Genomic DNA, 21,065 nt, shown 5'->3' on the forward strand with positions numbered 1-21,065 from the left:
GATTAGAGTCTTCCATTACGTCTGAGGATGTGAAGCAAAGTGCTATTGAGGCGATGCTTGGGTTGTATTTCAGTTTTGTTGTATCTCGATGATGTATTTTGTGATAGTACTTAAGTTGTTATTTTTCATAAGAAATTTGGGTTGTACGTAATTATTCAAGAGATGTTATTGAAGTTTAAATTGTAGCTCAGATTATTATTTTTCGAATTCTGCTACTTTATTCACTTTACAGATAGGTGTTATAAGGTAGTGTTCCCAATTAATACAAGTTAATTAATTTGGAAAGTATTGTCAGTATCTCTCTAGGTTCATTATTCTCATTAATTAAATCTGGGGCGTTACAGAACTGAGAACCCAAACCTTTTTTTGCAAACGGTTCTGTTTATTTACAACCCTAATGTCACTTGTACGGGTAAGCCGAGCTAATATAAACCGAACCCAAACCTATTCGTTATTGGCTTTGTTCATTTATGACCTTAATGTCACTTGTCGGATTAATGGTTTCAGACTTTCTATATATATTTATTTGGACACGTGTCTCAATATCAGACTTTCACTTGTGGGGGCAAGCCGAACTAATCTAAGCCGAATCCAAACTTATTTGCAAGTGGTTTTGTTCATTTATGACCTTGGTGTCACTTGTGGGATTAATGGTTTTAGACTTTCTATATTTATTTGGACACGTGTCTTAATATCTAGATCCAAAGAAATTTTGTAGCTTCTCAAACTGGCATTTGATCCCCTAAATTAGATCTTAATTGTAAGATAATGAATTTGGAGAAAAGGCTGGTATAGGTTTTGTAATTTGTACTCAGCCGGGTGTCTGCATGTGCTAATATTTTTATAGTACTGAGGAGTTTGAAGACAACTGATAAGATCGATTGAAAGTTGAAACTATAAATCACTAAAATACAAAATTCAAACACGTACAGTACTCTTCTGCACTACTTTGGACTCTATCTTCAGTTCTAGCCAGGATCATGTGAGCTCTCTCCAATATATATATGTTGGTAATTAATAGATGTGACTCATGAAAACGTGGCACCTGATTTTTTCTGCATTAATGTAGATCAGGAAATTGTGATGTGATTCAGCTTTTGTGTTGAGCGAAAGTCTGTGCCACGTCGCAACTAATAAATATGAGCGTTGTCTTAAGATCATTTATGATATATCTTCTAAAAGACGAAGAGTTTGAATTATGAACAGTTTCAGTGCAGTTTTCGTTTTGATAGATTTGTATGTGAAAATTACAAATCATGGCATGTACGTTCAGTTTAGGGCATCAGAGATTCGTATGTGATTTGAACGAAAAATGCTAAAATCCGCCCTTTTTTCTCTTGTTTTAATAAAAACAAAGAAATTAAACTGTAATTTTTCTTTTTTTATTAAAACATACTGTCATGTTAGCATAAAAAAATCTCAAAAGAACACTAAGATGAGCTTTAAATTTTTCGATTTGAACAACGATGAAAAGAAAACTACTTTAATCGATCAATTAGGTGGTAGTTAGGTAGCTGTATACATTAACAAGCGTAGTCCTGACGTAAGAGAAGAAAGAAATAGCGACCACTCTTAGCAGAAGTACGTATCATCGATCGTTAAACCCATGCCATGATGAGCCACCAACCTCAAAATTTGTCTCTAGCTAAGATATATCTTCAAGATGAGTGATTGATGCACAACAGTTGTGCACCACTCAAGAAATATGGGATGAGTTTCATGTGGTGAGTCACATGGTGGGACTACCCATGTGAGACCCACCCCACATCTCTAAGATCCTTGTTATGCACAATTATTGTGTATGAATCATTTTCCTATCTTCAATGAGCTAGCATTAAGGAAGAAATTAGATAGCATGGTGGACCATTGGTGGTCCACTTTTCCCAAATACGTACGTATGATGTTAAGTGCTAGCTTCAAACGCCGACAAATTTATCGACAAATATCATATATGCACGATCCTCCTAATACAAATTCGTCGACAAATCTATCTTAATGAGGCCACTCCCACCGTCCAATTAAATTCATCGACAAATCTATCTTATAAACTACCACCTCAAATTATCCCATGCACATGCATTCTACCCTAAAAATCCTTTAATTACTTCTTTTAATTTGTGTTAATTAGTTTCTTTTTTCATTACCCATATCACACGGAACATTTTCATTACATAAATATCAATCAAATAATTTACAATAAAAACGTAACTTAATGAACCCTTAATGAGTTTTTGTTAACTAAAAAAGGGATTACGACCGGCTTAATTAAGACTTATTTAGATATATATCAAAATCCCCTCATTTGAGTTACAAATGGTATTTACCGTATTTTGACTCTAAAAACTCACAAAATATTTTATATATAGAGAAATGATTGTTGTACGTACAACTCTTATACAAATACAACAACTTTTTTTTTACTTAACATTAATTTGGATTTATTTTTCTACATATGGGTCTTACATATCCAATGATTGATTTAAAAAAAATAATTGTTAGAGTTGTATAAAAGTTGTATAGAAATTATAAAAGTATTATATCTCAAGTGCGACCAAAAACCGAAACTCTTAATAAATGGTATTTACATGACAGCTATTATTAGTGTACATAAAGGGCTCTAAGTATAATATATATATAGATTTTTGTAGTTTTTAATAAATAGAGATTTATTATATATATGGTTCATATTGCAATAGGTTAAATAGTTTGCAGTTATGAAATGGGCTTTATGTCAAAAGGAAGGCGAATGGAGTAGCTCATAAATTTGCTAAGGAAGTCATACGTTTCTCTTATGGACGGACAAATCCATACGGAGAAAGCCTCTCATTGCATTCTAGATAGGGTGATAAGGGAGATAAGGAGAGGATGTGTAGAAGCTCACTTCTAGATATTGTAGCCACGTTAATGGAAGGAATGCACGCGTGACTGAGCCCAAAAACAGCAAAAAGAAAAAGGAAAAAAAAAATTTGTTAAAATTGGAGCACTCCTTTACTCGCTAGGTCGAGTACGCCACTCAACGGTAGTGTTACACGGGGCCAAGCTAGCGTTCACCATGCACGTACAAATGAAATAATGAATGCTGTTAGCATCATCACATGCACAGGTACTCTTCCTGACATTCCAGTGGTGGGTTCACATGCATGGCCGGGCCATTTCTTTTAGCAGGAGATCGAACACGAGTATTAGTAGATGTTTTTATTTAAACTTCTCTTTTAATAACTGTAGAATTAATTATCTAACTAAAGGAATGGAATATAAGTAGTGAAACTTTATTTAAAATAGAGTTACACTCATTTATGAGTTGCTAGCTTAATTGTATATTTAAAGAAATAGACTGTGGAATAATATTATGTTGAATATTGTTAAGTAAGATACAATTTTTTTTAGAGTTTTTAGTTCACTCGAAACAATTATTGGAGATTACGGTTCTTCCGAACAAGCTAATCTATCATTTTCTTGTATTTTGTATTAATTGATTCACATCACACATAGACCCATTTAGATCCATACATGCACGTCTAAGCAAGACATGCAGCAAGTTTAATTTGATGCGTCATCATATTTTCTCAAGAAATCGATCAACAATTAGTACTGCATTGTCCATATATATATATATATATATATATATATGTATACAAGATGCTAACCTGCGTAAAGCTATGATCGATAAACGACGACTAAACCAGATAGAAATATCATGCATCCTGTGTACACAATTTCAAGGCATTAATGAAAAAGAAAAAAGAAAAAAAGACCATATATAAATGCTACTATTTATGTAAGCAATATAATATATATATATATATATATATATATATATATATATATATATATATATATATATATATATATAAAAGGAGGCTTCAAATTTCATATTCATGTATCACATAATTTATAACCCTATCAAGAATTCTTTGCATGTAATTATATTAGGAAAAAATATTTATTTAGTTACTGTAGTAGATATCAAAAGTACCTTAAAGATCTCTAGCTAGCTAGATCGACTATATTATCTGTCCAAAATGGTTCTTATCGTTTTTTACAAATTAAACTCGTCAGATGCACACGTAGATCCATGTCATATGGTTGATAGCTGGGCTTAGCTTATTATAAGATTGCAATTTTACTCTTAAATTAAAATTATATTGAAAAAGAAATAACAAAAAGGTTGTAGTGAGAGGCAGTTGACCACTCCTTATCTATCGAAGAGGCACTACAAAAAACTCTACAATTGGCCGCGTGTCTACAGTACCTGTTACTGTAGACACGCGTCCAATTAACTACGTGTATACAGTACACGTGACTAGAAGTATGCGCATCACAGTTGGCCGCGTGTATTTTTTACACGCTCGTAGCTCCATGTAATACGACAATGTTAACAACAATCAAATTTAATTATTTAGTTCGACGTTGGAAGTGTTATATAAACTTACAAACTGATATGACACTGTTGCGTCAACCGAACTCAAGTTCAATTAATTATTTAGTAGTTAGAGTGGTAAGTGTTATGTGAACTTAAAAAATGAAGTGACCCTAGTCCACCAGACACTACTACGTTAACTTCAATCTCCCAACAACATTCCTCGTAAAAATCTATGGATAAACCGCACAAATTTCTCAATTATGCACTTGTATTCAAGTGTCTTTAATCCAATAAATTAAAAAGGAGATCATGAGTTGCTTAAGGTGAACTGCTAAATACATATTTAAAAATGTTCCAACTTTTCAGATAACTTTTCAATAGGCAGAATGAACAAAGTAAACTAATTAGGAAATCAAGTAATAACATCGACTTTGTCCTAACTCGTTTGAGAGCTAGATTTGCCTCAATTGTTAGCATTTGGTTTACAAAATGTATATTTAGTTAAGGGAAAAATACATTTTACTCCCTCCCGAAGTATACACACTTTTTCAATCTCGCCTCAAATGTTTAAAAGTAACAATCAACCCCTACAAAGTTCAACACTCGGCAATTATGCCATTCTGTTAGCATTTTCCATCATCTCTGACGGAAAATGACACATGTGCGGTGCACGTGGGTTCTAAGTGGATAAAAAGACCAAAAGGCCCCCAATTTGTCTAGTGCTTTCGTAAACAGGCCCAAGTCACCAGATTTTTGGATGCTTGATTTGGTGTAAGAAATGGCACAGATCCAGGAGAGAGAGAGGGAGAAAGAGAGAGAGTCGTTATCATGTCCATGGCAGCGATTATAGCCTCAGCCAGCATTCTTCCTCTTGAACTTTAACGTCAAGTCCGCTCTTCCTTCCAAACCCAAAGCCCCCTCTTCCATCCCCATATCTGCAAGACTGCGAGAAGAGAAGCTTGAAATCTGATTCAACGATGATGGCGAAGGTGATGGAATTGGAGAAAAAGTTGCAGGGACTGGTGCACGAGTTTTAATTTTTTAATTATTTTTCTTATTTTTTATGTAAGCCGACATGAGTGTGAAGAGTTGGAGTTATAAAAGCCAAAACTATCATGAATTTATGGAAATGGAGGCTAGGGTTAGCTTAAAGGTGAATTTATATGCTAAAACCATCATCTGAGAGTCCTAAAAATACTTAAAATCGCACACTGACAAGCTATGCATGATCGATCACAAAATGGTTGTGATCAATCACTAGGGTTTTTAGGACCCTGGTGATCGATCCTGGCTCCTTGGTGATCAATCACCCAAGCCAAAAATTGGTCCGAGTGTCGATTCGGGTCCATCTTTTCATCATTTACGTCTAACCTTAATCTTCACTAACCATTGGATCCAAATTACAGATTTCTTAACCCTAGTTTAGGTCGGGATGTTATAGAAATGGGTATGTTTCCTCGTCTCACTTTGATGGACATTGAATTTTTATCTTCTAAAAAAAAAAAAATAGTATATGAAGAAAGTAAAGAGAAAAAAATAAAAATAAAGAGCCTTTTAGAGTGTGTGTTGAAAAAGTAAGGTAGGGTACAGAATATTGCTTTTTTGGATAACTAAAAAAAATTAAAAAAAAAATATGTTGAAAATGCTTCAATAGAGGCCAGGGATTGGCTAATTTTCAATGGAGAAACCACTAATTTTCTTCTGTTTTGAACTAAATATGAAACATGTCCAAATTCAAATCTATATATATGCCTAAAAGAAAAGCTCGAATAAACCTTTTTTTTTTTTTAAGAAAATGAAAAAGGCAAAAAAAAAAAAAAAAAAAAAAGGAAAACAAAAAAATGGTCAATGATGCATCATATTGATAGAATTTTGGTTAGGTACATATAAATATATGCCGCCTAGGGTTGTAGTCGAGTAGAGTATTGAATGTTTAAACTTGATTTGTTTAGTATTTTTGAACACGAGCTGTCGAGCTTGTCACCGAGCTAGATAATTTGTTCAATCCCAGTTCATTTAATTTTTTTTTTAAACGAATTCAATCTTCTTCACAAGTTACTCAATTGGCTTATTTGTTTCATATTATCATATATAACTTAAATGTCGTTATTGTTTAATTTTTTTCATATATCCATACTAATTATTGGTTATTTAATCATTGTTAAGATTTATTATTTAAGTAATTAAATAAATTAAATCGAATCTTAAATAATCTAATTTCGAGTTTATATGTTTGTCTTATATATATATATATTCATTACACGTGCACAAACCCATTAATAATTATTTTTTACAATAGTTCAAGCTATATTTAGTACATTACGAGGATAATTAATTTTTATCTTTTCTAAATACTTTACATGTTCCCACTACGAAGTTAAAAAATATATATATATTATAAAAATAAAAGAAAAAAGAAGTTAGACAAGCATATACGAGTTTGGCTCATTTAAAAAGCAATCCAAATTTTTTGTTCAAACTCTATTTATTTAATAAATGAATCGATCTCAAACCAAACTGTAACAACCCCAGCCCAAAAAATAGTAGTATTGACAATTTACTCACTTAGAGGCGCAAGGATTTCTAAGGTTTACCAGAGCATTTACTACATGCGATACTAAATGCATGACGAGATAAGGCACCAAATTCAAAACTTCGTAAATTACGGAAAGATTTGTTGTAAACAAAATATAAGTCAAATCCTTAAATCGTGCCAATGCACTTATTATAAAAATTGTATGCAGTCTAAATGGACTTAATAATTAATCTCGCCCCCATTCTAGCCTCCTAAACTGAGCTTCTAATCACCTGAAAACAAAAAGTAAAACTGAATGAGCCGAAAGGCTCAGTAAGTAAATCCCCAACCAAAAAACTGTTGGGTTAAATTCATTTTTTTTTAAACCCCTTTTCTTAAAACAATTTATTTCCTGTAGCATTTCAAAGTACATTTAACACATATTACTATTTAAATAAGATAAACCTTCTTCTTTAAAACCCTTTTTTAATTTTATTTTTTATTTTTTTAGAAAAAAAACATTGAATCTCTTGGAAACCTTTCAAAACTTCTTTGTCTCATATCGCTAATTAAAAACGATGTCATTCTCAATAAAACTAAGTTAAAGCATATTTCTTTTCTCTGAAACATATAATTACACTAATATGCTTAAAACAAATTTCTCATAATATGGCCCATATACACTATTACGCCATTTGTACTTAGGGTTGCGCGGTTTTTGTTGTGATCATGGCAGGTAACTGTGGCCGCAGGCCTACCCCGTCAGCTAATTAATGAAAGTGCACTTCGTATAACCTAGAGACGGATTATTGCCTTCTCAACGTTCTTCAGCAAGTGCGCTTCCATCTCAAGCAACGGTACCGAGCTTAATCCTCTGTGAATCTGTCAATATCTCTGGGGTAAAAAATAATCTCCTCCACACACGTGCCCTTATCTCACAAAACTTTTCTCATTATTTATCTCATAAAACTTTTCTCATTCTTTCACGTTTCTTGTATATATAGAGGCAACATGTATGAGGGTTTTACAATTATATACTTAACTTTTTATCACTTTCTAAAACTAGCGATTTCCCCATATCGGGAACTTTAAAAAAAAAATAAAGAAGTTACTATATTGGAATGTATTTCATACTAATACTTTTCTCAACAAATTTTGGATTTCAAAAGTATCATTTTTCCACAAACAACTTTTCATTTCAACATTCTTTAGAAATCTTTTATGTACGTAAGGTAAATTTGTAATACATAAATATAACGATTATCCACAACTATGCTAAAAATAAGGGATGAAATAAACAATTTTAGAAGGCGTAAAGGATCTACTTGCCTCTCTGAATGCAGTTAAGACAATTTCCTTAGCAGCTAGCTAGTCACTTGAATACAGGTTCCAATAAATTAATACTACAACTCAACACTAGACACCATACTGATGCTACTATGGTTCGTCTTACTAGTCTATTGAGAATGGATTCCCGAAGTACATTTAACGACATTAACCGTATAATAATTAAACTATTAAATAAGTTTAATAACATATTTTTATTATTAGAAATAGGATTCAATAAAGGCAAATATCATAAGAATTATTTTCTATTGGAGTCATATAATTTGATAAAGTTTCATGTTGTTAATATAATAAGGAAAAATGCAGCATGTGCTAAGAAGACAGACCTCATTATATATATACATATAAGTTTCTGAAATATTACCGGTTGTTAAAATAACTCCATAAAATATATAATAGGGCTTATCAATACCCGTCCTTTTATACTTTGTAACAACTGTAATTTTGATAAACTTAGATATCACAAAATTATACATATACTCAAAATAAATTATTAGAAGCATACTAAAATATTATTACACTACAAAAATTTCAAGAATTCCAGAAATTGCAAAAAATCGTCTTGAAAAAGGTCCAGACGATTTTTTCTGAACGATTTTAAAAAGTCCACGAAAATGTGTCACTAATCCTGATTATGGATGGTTTGGGCCAAACCGTCCACAATTCCAGACGGTTTTGTCCAAAATCGTCTAGAATTTGTTTTTTTTTTTTTTTTTTAAAATTATAATTATTATTATTTTTGTCCATCTCGCCAGCTAAAGGGACCACCAGAAGGTTGTCACAGTCGCACGTACGCGATCTCCATCTCCATCAGCTTCTTCTCCACCGCACCCATCCTCTCACACTACCCATCAAACATTAATTCCAAACCCAAAACAAACACAAAATGTACAACAAACACAATCCAAACCCCCAAAAAAAGAAAACAAAGATCCGTCTGGTAGTTTGGAAGAGAGTGGTGACGAGGAGGCCCGAGGGAGGAGAGAAAGGGAGAGGAAGAGAGAACCGGCCGGAAATCCACGTATTCCAGTCGGATCTCTCTCTGTATTCCAGCAACAAATCTAGCCGAGCATGGGTTTCGGCCGGATCTGTCAAACCCATGCACGTACACCGGCGTAGCTTTGACAATTTCGACCGAAAAACCGTCGTGCGTCCCGTTCCTGCCGACCATCCAGATCTCGTCGACGTCTGTCTTCAATCGCCTGCCGAAGAGAGGAAGAAGAACGACAAAGAGCTCTAAGAGAGAGATGGTTTTTTTTCAAAGTGAGAAAGAAAAACGATGTGTTTTAAAAAGAAAGAAACAGGAAAAAAAAATGTTACAGACGGTTTCCAAAGAAACCTTTTGTAAACTGTTTGTAACATACAAACAGTTTCAAAAAAACCGTCTCTAAATTTATCTGATTATTAATTTCTAAACGATTTTATTAAAACTATCTGTAAATTTATAGATGGTTACAATAAAATCGTCTGGAAATTAAAATATACAGACGGTTTTATAAAACCGTCTGTAAAACTATAATTCTAGACGGTTTTGAAAACCGTTAAGAAAATGTGATTTTTTTTTTAGTGTTAGTAGTTAAATTAGTTTCTTAAAATACAATAGGAAATTATCAATTACCCATGAACGAAAAAAGGAAGAAAAGCAAAATAGGCAAGAAAAGGAAAGTGCACAAAATTAATTTCATTACATGACCTACTGCATTAAGTACAGGGAAAAATAATGGAAACCAACCACATATATTTGTTACGGATGGTTTTGGGTTTGGAAAAAGCCTCCTGCACAACAGTTGCACACTGTTGTGCAGGAGGTTAGAGACATGAGGTGGATTTCACGTGTGACTCACTACGTGGGACCCACCCATGTCTCTAGAATCTGCCTTACAGTTGTACAGGAATGAGATCTCTTTGGGTTTAGAAGGGAAAAAGGGAAAAAGCAGAAAATAAGAGAGAAAAGAATAGATAATCAACAAAAGAAAACCATGCTTTCGACGGGACAACTAAAAGGGAATTAAAGGACAAAGCAACAATTAACCACAAGGCCTGTAGTAGATCTATAGAATGAAAGGCAAAAAGAAAGAAGAAAACAACAAAAATAAAACATTTAATAAAATAATAATAAGCAAGTTCTCAATTTTTAAAATGAAGAGAAAAGGACAAAAGAACTAGACATGTCTTGTTATAAAAAAGAAGGAACAAAAGAAAGGGGAGAAGAAACAAAAGCTGGACAAGGACGTGGGACCATGTTGTCCACAAGAAAAGAAGAAGAAAAATGAGGGCTACTCCTCCTATGCTCACAGCTAGGAGAGAAGAAGAAAGAAAAGGACAAGCTAGGTTGTGGGGCTGCTACGGATTAGATCCAACAGGAAAAGAAAAGAAGAAATAAAAACAATACACTCCAATTAACAGAAATGGAAACCAACAAAAAAGCAATGAAAAGGGACAACACATATGATCTATGGCTAAATCAAGAAAATGGAAGAAAGAAGAACAAAGGGACAAGAGAGTATACCTGCAGTGGTCCACGAAATGGAAGGGGCGGCTGTGAAAGTTTTGAGGGAAGAAGAGAGGTTGGCGGCTAAGGGGTATATTTATAGTGGTCCGCAAAATGGAAGAGGTGGCTATGAAAGTTTTGAGAGAATAAGAGAGGCTGGCGGCTAAGGGGTATATTTATAGTGGTCCACGAAATGAAAGAGGTGGCTGAATGAAAGAGGTGGCTGTGAAAGTTTTGAGAGAAGAAGAGAGGCTGGCGGTTAAGGGGTATATTTATAGTGGTCCACAAAATGGAAGAGGCGGCTGAGAAAGTTTTGAGAGAAGAAGAGAGGCTGTCAGCTAAGGGATATATTTATAGTGGTCCACGAAATGAAAGATGTGGCTGAATGAAAGAGGTGGCTGTGAAAGTTTTGAGAGAAGAAGAGAGGCTGGCGGTTAAGGGGTATATTTATAGTGGTCCACGAAATGGAAGAAGCAGCTTTGAAAGTTTTGAGTGAAGAAGAGAGGCCGGCGACTAAGGGGTATATTTATAGGGTTAGGGATTTTTGTGATATGTGCTAAATATGCTTTAAAGTACTAGTTTTTAAAGAAGAATTTTTTTTTTTTTTTTTTCCCAAGGAAGAATGTTTTATCCTTGTTCAAATAGTGATATGTGTTAAATGTGTTTTGAAGTGTTACAAGAAATAAATCGTGTTAAGTAAATGGTTTAAAGAAAATGAATTTAACTCAACTGTTTTATGGTTGGAGATTTATTTATTGAACCTTTCATCTCATGTAGTTTACTTCTTTGTTTTCAGGTGATCAACAGTTCAATCTAGGAGGCCGGAATGGGGGCGGGGTTAAGTATTGAGTCCATCTGAGATACATACTATTTTTTAGGAAGTGCATTGGCACGATTTCAAGATTATGACTTATTTAATAAAGAATCATAATTTTTTTTTTTTTTTTTAAAAAAAAAAAACAAACTTTCTTCATTTTATGAAGTTTTAAATTTCGCTATCATGCATTTAGTATGGCATGTAGTAATTGCTCTGATAAACCTTAGTAATCTTTGCGCCTATGAGAGAGTAAAGTGACAATCCTATCCCTTTACGGGCTAGGGATGTTACAGGTTGGTGGCATTTGTTACCTGGACCAGGTCGAGGGTTCGAAGGATGGAAGAGAGAGAAAAGAGACAGAGAATTTACGTGGTTTGATCTATAACCTACATCAATAGAGTAAAGTTCAAAGGACTACACTTTGCTTAATAACTTGATTATTTACAGTATGTAGGTCCCTATTTATAATTGAATAAGTCAACCTATATAAGTAAACCTAAATCGACTTATACTAGAAAATACAAATCGATCAAGACTAAAAAATATAAATCAATAATATTATATTTAGAATATAACCTAAATATATTCTAACTTAAGTTATATAAGATGTCACATACTCACACACGTACATCTCTGTCTAATCATGTTTTTTCATAGCTTTTTGAACGAAGATGTTTATATGAAGCTATCTCTGCGTATATAGATCTTGCTACAGCCTCTGGGTACCTAATTATTATCATATATATAAACTAATTTTTGTGTAAACGTCCTTTTTCTTCTTCAGTAGAACTGAATGCATCAAATTACATGAGATATGTAGCTACATTTTATTTGGAGAGAATATAAAAATAGACAGGCACACACATATATAGAGATATATATAAATATGTTCTACATATGAATATAAAGTATAAAAGTAAGCTAAAGAACGATCAAACGGGCACCATAAAAGAACGGAACCCATGTCGAAGACTTGCTTTCCATACATCCTCAATGTTTAACAAAGTGTTCCCACACTCGTTGACATTCCACCCTTCTAAGGCATGCAATATCCCAGCGACACGCCAAGCACTCATCACTTTCCTTGGCAGCCAATTCTGTCACATAATGAAAGATAAAGTATTAAAATACTAACCAAATGATTAAATTTCTAGTTTTCTTTTTTATCATCAAAAGCTTAAACGGTTGAAATAATTGATGATTTAAAATATTAACCTCACAAGAGTGCATGTTGATGAAAGATGTGGGAGTGATCATTGCTGGTGTGCTGTAGAAGAAGCAATCTTTCCGTATTTTCTTTGGTGGGAATTGAGAAAAAGGAATGAATAATGTTCCTTTTGATGCCTTCAGTTGTTCGTCTTCGTTCCATCCATCTCCCACTAACCATGTCTGCAAATTTCAATTATGTCATATCATAGTCTTTAAAAGTTTGATCAATTAGCTCCATAGGGTTGTAAACACTTAAAAATAAAAAATCCTTTTATATTTTATTAATTATGCCATGAATCTCATAAAAAGAAAATGCTTATGATGCTACCATTTTTACTAGTATCTTATTACAAATTAATGCGGCATTATCTCGTCGACCATAATCAAATTTAATTATATATTCAGTGGCTAGCGCGATAAATAGGCGTCATATGGGTACTTAAAACTAACATGGCATTGCCACGTAAACCACAAACAAATTTAATTGTTTAGTGACTGATATGGTAAGTGCCACACGCATTAATTGTCATGTTAGTTTTTAAATAACTTATAGTATAAATTGTAGGACTTCAAACAATATTTCTCATAAAAATCTATAGATAAACCGTACTAATTTCTCTATTAATTATGGTGAGTAAATAAGTACTCGTTACCTGCAGGGGTTGACTTTGATCAATGTCACACTTCCCTTATCATACCATTTAACAGTTCACTTAAACAATTAACTCTCTTTTTAATTTATTGGATTATTGAATACAAGTATATAATTGAAATGAGTAGTGATTCACTACCACCTAAATATACAACTTTTCACCACCTTGTCTATGTGGCAAGGTGATTCCCCACTTTAATTTATTTTTAAAAAATAAAAAAACTCAAAAAATAGTGGGGGACCACCTTGCCACATAGGCAAGGTGGTGAAAAGTTGTATATTTAGGTGGCATTGAATCATTATTCAATTGAAATTTATCATTGACTAAACTAAATAAGAGCCTTAATCTCAATTGTCCACCTTTCCAGATATTTAAGAATGTTCCTATTTTTCAGATAACTATTTAATCGGCAGAATGAACAAAACAAACTTGTTACAAAATTATATTAATAGCCGGCCTCAACTATCAAGCTAGCACTAGTTACAAAATCTCAATTACCCACCTCTACTCATAGTAATTAATGAACAAAACAAACTAGTTACATAAAAGAGATCAAGCTCTTTTGAGAGCTAGATTTTTTATATAAGCAAGAAAACTTGTTAGCATTGGGTTTAATACAAATTAACTAGTTCCTCTTGCATGTACGTGGACCACCATATATATATATATATATATATATATATAAACGATAAAAATGGTGAATTTGTTAATACCATTTCTTTCTTTAAATCCAGCAAAAAGAAAGATTGTCATGAGCAATCATGAAATGAGTTGCAAATTTTACCTTCTGATCAGCATAACTTGCTGAAAGGATCAAGTTATTTTCCGACTTTGTGGTGAGCCTTAATTGAAGCTTCTCATACTCATCCTTGTATTGTATTGCCACCTGATCATACATGCAGTTATAGTATAGTGTTAAAAAAACTAAATGCAAAATCTTAAGTCTCTCTCTTTTCTTTCTTCTTCTTTTTTTTCTTCTTTCTGAGGAATGTCTTTCTCTCTTGTTTAACATAACAGTAAATCTGCACATAGGTGAAGTTAAGATGAAATCTATATATTAACTATTCATGTGAGAGGCCAGTTTTATTCATCAATATTGAATACTTTTTATCCGAATTTCCACGATTAGTTCTATTATTTCCGTTTACATATGAAAGAATATTAGAAGGACTTTGATTATAAGAAATTGAGCTTGTTTAAGCCAAATGCTTGAATAAAGTAGTTTTAAATCACCACTTACCATTCTAAAAGTTTAAACTGATTTGAATGGTTGAATTTAATCACTAATGAAATACTCTAATACTTCTCCTCACATGTAGTTCAACGATATTCTTTTTTCTTTTTTAAGCTAAGCAACATTATAAAAATAAAAATAAAAATAAAAAAAAAATAAAAAATAAAAAATAAAAAAAAGAAGAAGAAGAAGAAGTAAAAATATAAGATTGCACTCTAGGTTGAGCAAGAATTCTACAATTAAAACATACCTGGATACCCCTTTCACATAAAGCATTGGTAATTGCGTAAGCAACCTTAGTAAGGCTGCCCCTGAGAAACACTTGAGTTGTTCCTTTTGGAATGTTATTTAGCACCACAGCCACTGCTAAGCTGCTTCCATCCACCAGCTTTATTTTAAGCTGAGGGTACTTTTGGATGTAAAGCTCACCATTTTTATTAAGTTCCTCCCCCTGCAAAAATTTACATAAATAAATATTGATAAAATACTGTGAGAAAGAATGAATATCTATGTCTTTTCTTTGTGTCACTTTCTTCAACATTTCCAATAGGAGGAGCTCATGGGGATAAAAATATAGAAATAAGACTGAATCATATCAGAGATCCAGGATATGGATTGAATTTAATTCTCTTACATCAACAATTCTCCATTGTGTAAACCAACCATTGGACCGACAGAGTTTCAAGTAATATATTAGAATGCTAGATTCTTTTTCTTTTTCTTTTTCTTTTCAGCAAATAACAAAAGCAAATAAACCAAAACAAAAGAAATTAACAACAAAAACAAAAAGACACAATAAGAAATGAAACGCCTAGGTGGAGTTCAAATTACTAATCGGGACAACAACAATGGGGGAGAGACACAATATGAATGCTTCCATTAATTGTGACCAGTAAAGACGGCCCATTGAGTAAGGTTGTGCGCAAACCTAGACTTTTGACTAAGATAAGTGCATGTAGTTTCTGTACTTTATCAATTTAATATTAGAAAGCTGGATTTACTTGCCTGATTTAGAAGACCTAGACTTAGCACCTTAACTCCTCTCACTTCAGCATCTAGTATAGCTTCTTCAATCAAGTTGTTGAGAGATTCCCTTCGCCATTGTAACATATACTGAAGATATTTAAAAAAAAAAAAAAAAGTAGTTGAATCAAATTGAATTTGACCAGCAATAATTAGCTAGGTTTCTTTTGAGTTCAATTCTAGTTAGAATTAGACTCGTTGAAATTGGAACACGTGTCTCATAACAGGCACAAAGAGCACGTGTCACAATCTTAACGAGTCTAGGTCAACTAAAACTAAACACAAGCTGGATGGCAATATATAGTAAGAGAAATGAACAATGAGAGTTGCCAAGGTACGTTTCTTACTTGTATATTGTATCTTGGTATCACCCAAGACTGCAATTTGAGTTTTCCGAAGGTGATGCTCTCTAGAACAAATGTACGGCCATAGTTCCAAGTTAGAATCAAAGACCATAGTAGTGTCACTGGCCACATCAACAGCAAGTACCATTTGGACTTGTGGGGCTTGGAGGCTAAGGAGGCAAATCCTAGCCGTAGATGATAAATGGATTCTGGTGTCGTTAGATGCGTTAAATGTACCACATTAAGTGACTCTTCGCCTCTTTTTAGTGAAGCCTCATATAGAGCATCCGAGGACTTGTCCATGGTCCCATACATGTAATCGTATATAGGCATGAAAAGTGAATAATTGGTGCGGAATTGGGTGTGATGTAGTGAATGAAACCTGTTGAGTCAAAGATTTTAGAGTATAATTTACTAAAATTCATATAAAGATAACAGCAATTAATGGAGTCAAGATAATCAAGATAATCCTGAACTTTTTGTGACGATGATAATACAACAGTGTCCCTACTTTAGCCTATTTTTGCACTTTATTTTCTCTCCGACAAATTAGCTTCTTTGGCGTTTTTTCCTTAACCATGAACAGTACCTATTTACTATTCATTTGTTTACACTTTTTTTTATTAATATTTTCTCTCTCTCTCTCTTCGTCCCTCGCTGATTCTAGAAAAACAGTCGGCCATGAATAACCAACCAAAAAAAATTGGCCATGAACAACCAACTAAAATCATCAAAATCAACCATAAATTTAGCTTTAGCCGTGATACACATAACCGAAACAGGAGAGACACATTCAAGCTTCAAAATTAGATGAGTTCAACTAAAAATCATCAACCAAAATCAACTCCTTGGTTAGTCATCAGAAATTGCTCATAATCACCGGAAATCACCTCTGACTCCGCCGGATCCGCGCCTAGCTCAACCGAAACTCATCTCAGGCAATTGGAGCTCGACTCATGGAGGATCAGGTTGATGGGTTTCGTTTGGGTTCGTTGGGTTTAGCGGGTTCTCTCTCGGATCAGTCTTGGCCTCTTGGTTCTCTCCATCTCCGGCTCTCCTCTCATGGGTCTCTCCCTAAATCCCTCGATCTCTCTCTTGGTGTGTTTCAAACGAAAAGAGAAAGAAAGAACAAGAAAGAGTGATCGGACAGGAAGAAGAAAAGGGGAGAAGAAGTGCATGGAGAAACTGAGAAAGAAGGGAAAAGGAGGAGAAAAAAATAATAATAAAAAAAGAATGAAAAATAATATTTAAATGCAAGTAGATGATAGAATAGAGAATCTATTTAAGTGTATTTAAAAAAAAATGAGTAGTTAAAATAGATATTTATACTTTTTCGGTAGGTATTTTAACTTTCTTGCTGAAGATGCTAAGGAGATGCTCTAAAAGTGTTAGTTTTGCATCTCTAGCTCTCAAGTGAGATCTACACTTTTTGAGCTGATTGTGAACAACACTTTTTGGGTTGAAATAACGCACCCTTGTTTATTAGTGGCCATGTTTGGCAAGTAGTTTGTCATGTCAAAATAGTATTTTTCTATTATTCAAGTATTTTTTTTTTCTCACATTTTTCAATAACAATTAACTTTAAAATATTCACATTTTTTTCACTTTTTATATCATATCAATAATTTTATTATTATTATTCAATTAAAAAATTCACTAAAATGCAAACTTTTTTATTTTTCAATATAAATTTTTTTACTAAATATCACATATACCATTATTTACTAATTCTAAAAACATAACAATTCACAATTTTAGCATTACAAGTCAAATCACTTACCAAACAAAACCGGTATGGTAAAATCCCAACATATATGTTACTTTATTATCTTTATCAATAATCAAGTGTATGCAGCAATTTTATACGCTTCTCGATGCAGCAATTCAATAATTGTTCAATTTTAGAGTTGAAAATTTGAAATCCCATCCAACAAAGCACTGAAAGCAGATAACATTGAAAAGATCGAGAATGCAGAGGTAAAAAGAAAAGACACTGAGCAATTAATACCTTATATTGAAGGCACAAATATTAATGTGCAATTAATACTCTTGATCTTTTCTCCAAAGGATTCTCTCATAATAATTAAGTTATTATAAATGATTTAAAAATTAATAGTATGATATAATTAGTAGGAGGCCAGCTCAGGAGACTTACGAGGGGGTATACATGAAGTACTTGAGCGGGGGAAAGATGGTGAAGAGCCACTTTGGAATGAGCTCAAGATTGCAGTGACCCAAGTTGTTCATGAAATCAATATACATGACGTAACCCAAGAAGGATGCTATTGAGGCAGTCCCCGTGAACGATGTTGTCAACAATGGTATTGCGAACAGTATGAAATACGCTATGTGTTCTGCAAATGGATGGATCACAGCTGCCATATAATATGAACATACAATTATATTAGAAAACTAACTTGACGAACTACGTACATATATTTCATATAGCCCCCGGCCTTCCAACTATTATGCAATTTGAAAGTTTAAAAAAAACATCAAAAAAATTTTAATAGTTAGAAGAGATAATGTATTCTTTCTTCAATAAATCGAGTTATTATTCCATCTCAATAATATATAGCTTAAATTTGTGTTCATTGCCTACATGCACGCACGACGCAAGTTAGACATGTGCAGCGTACGCGTTCCGTAATTACTAATGTAACATTCTTAGCTTGTGTCCTTCGCTCCAATGACATATATACCCTTATAATCGTCGGAGTCTTGTTCATCATGGTATAGTTTAGATGACAGCCTAGTTTATTATGGGCAGACCCATAGTTGACAGACCATGGCCTAGTTTATATATATAAACATATATCTTTATTTAATTATAAATCATTAAAATGAAAGAAGGAGAAAAAATGAAGTTTTTAGTAATAGTCATAGAATTATTTTATTTTGTTTTCATCAATTGGAAGGAACCAAATCGATCACCCTCATTTTAAAGAACAATGCTATAACATGGTTTCATCCGTACGAAGCATAAGAAAAGAAAATCTCATGGACAATGTTGAGTTTAATATTCTCCCAAATGTGGGTTTAGATTTCTTCGTAATAAGTGGGATTTAATTAATAAGTAGAGTAGACGTCAACCTCAGAAAAATGTTTGGCCTGACGACGGGACCAAATACCGTACATCAGATGTACAAGTCTCAACCAAACATGCAATAACTGTTTATAAAGAAAATTCAAAGGGTTCGTTGGGGAATAATTACATATATTTCGGAAGATCGAGATTATATATATAAATAAAAGATCGAGAAATAGAGAACGTTACGATTTTAAGCATAGCTAACATGAATATTCAGTTAAGACACACTATGTCAGCTAGTATGTAAAGAGTAACATTATATATATATATATATAAACGTACTTAAAAAAAAATGAAGTATCTTACAGGTAATTGGTTCTGTAACAATGGAAGAATGGTGGTGGGAATGGTAGCGAGAGTAAAGGTAATGGTGGTGCAATGCTCTGTGAAGCCAGTAGTAGAGGAACTCCACTGGACCCGCATGAAGCAGAGTTGCCATAACCACACCATCACTTCTCCAGAAGGGCAGGTTATGAGTCCCTGGAAGAATCATATGGCCTATGTAGAATAGCACTCCATTGAACAAGATCTGGTCATCCCTGTAAACAAACATCAATCATGTGTCAATGCATGGAAGTGATCGAAAGAGCTTCCAGCTAGCTGTGATTGTTCTTATCATGTGAAATAATACACAAAAATAAAAATAAAAATAAAGCAAATTTACTTACCAGTTCCTTTCTCTATCAACCTGCTCAAATTCGATACCTTTGTCCACAATCCTATTTTTGCCTTTGGCTGTTAGGTAACGAGATAGTGAAATCCATATCTGGTTGTGCAGCATCCTCAACAAAAGGAATGGAAGTATAAGGAAGTAGCCGACGTCTTCTCCCTTTAGCATGAACGAGTAAGTGCTATGAACCGCCCATGGAGCCAAAATCACGTACTTAATTCCCAACAGGAGAACACAAAATTAAGGAAATTTAAAAAATAATAATAATAAATTAAAGAAGAAAGATGCTAGAACTGCTTTTCCATAGTAAAAATATAATAAGAAACCAAAGCTCACACGATCGACAACATCAACAAGTGAATCTTTTCATAGTATATAATAAAACCGCTATTAATTTGTACATCAAACTTGACCATATATAAACTGCATGCATGCATGACCAATACCTTGAAGCTACCAAGAGACTGCCATGGCCAGTCAGTGAGGATCCCTGGTTTGGTAGCCATATATACTCCTAAGATACTCGATCCTAACTTCCTAAGATATGTGCATGGATTTGGAAGGCAATATATAATGCGTTATGATCTTCTATTATTGGTTAATTCGTTGAAGAGAATTAAGCCGCCATGAATGCAATGGCAGGTCCCCCAACGCCCAAATGCCATGTGGCAACCCATTACAGGCTCCTTTTTTGTGTCATGACTGAGCTTTTAAACAATATATTAGTCCCTTTTTTCTTTTTGCCTTTTTTTCTGAATCAAGATATTAATTCATTTAAAATGACAGTTCCAATAATAATTGAAATGTTTGGATGCATATTTTTTTTTTTTTTCAAAAATAACTATCAGTACGTACTCAAACATTATTTTTTTTATTTTGATTTTTATTCTTTAAATCATTCAAATATAATTTCTTACCTTTTTTTTTCTGGTATTCATAATTATGAAAAAAAAAAAAAAAAAAAAACCCACTATATTACATGCACATGGGTCATCGTTTGACTTTGACAGAGCATATATGTACAGTTACCCAATTAATTGTAGAGACGCTCCCCAGCAGGGCCAGCACCACCCAAATGCAATGCGGCATATCGCTGCTATCGACTCATTTTTTATGTCATGCAGGTGATTATCGGAACATAATTCTTTATAATTATTTGTTTAAATTTGAAAAGGTAATTATAAAAACCTACTAATAAAACTTAAATAACCGGATAAATGGTTAAGTAGCCTAATTTTTATTTGGTCAGGTAGGTCCTATAAATAGTCTCTTACAATCACGTACTCGAATTCTTTGAAATTCAAACAA

The 21,065-nt window shown here is 33.3% G+C and overlaps 1 protein-coding gene across 1 annotated transcript; it reads right to left on the minus strand.

The window, feature by feature from the left end:
• Nucleotides 1–12,382: 12,382 nt before the first annotated feature.
• LOC133879696 (very-long-chain aldehyde decarbonylase CER1-like) lies at nucleotides 12,383–20,304 on the minus strand. Its single transcript, XM_062318396.1, has 10 exons — nucleotides 20,204–20,304; nucleotides 19,756–19,970; nucleotides 19,394–19,626; nucleotides 18,152–18,371; nucleotides 16,000–16,378; nucleotides 15,635–15,742; nucleotides 14,880–15,080; nucleotides 14,180–14,281; nucleotides 12,749–12,922; nucleotides 12,383–12,630 (listed from the first exon to the last, which is right to left on the minus strand). The coding sequence occupies exons 1-10, from the start codon at nucleotides 20,261–20,263 to the stop codon at nucleotides 12,466–12,468; spliced, it is 1,857 nt and encodes a 618-aa protein (XP_062174380.1). The 5' UTR covers nucleotides 20,264–20,304; the 3' UTR covers nucleotides 12,383–12,465.
• Between the last annotated feature and the right edge of the window lie 761 nt (nucleotides 20,305–21,065).

This window comes from Alnus glutinosa, chromosome 10 (assembly GCF_958979055.1).
Source record: "Alnus glutinosa chromosome 10, dhAlnGlut1.1, whole genome shotgun sequence".
Lineage (NCBI taxonomy): Eukaryota > Viridiplantae > Streptophyta > Magnoliopsida > Fagales > Betulaceae > Alnus > Alnus glutinosa.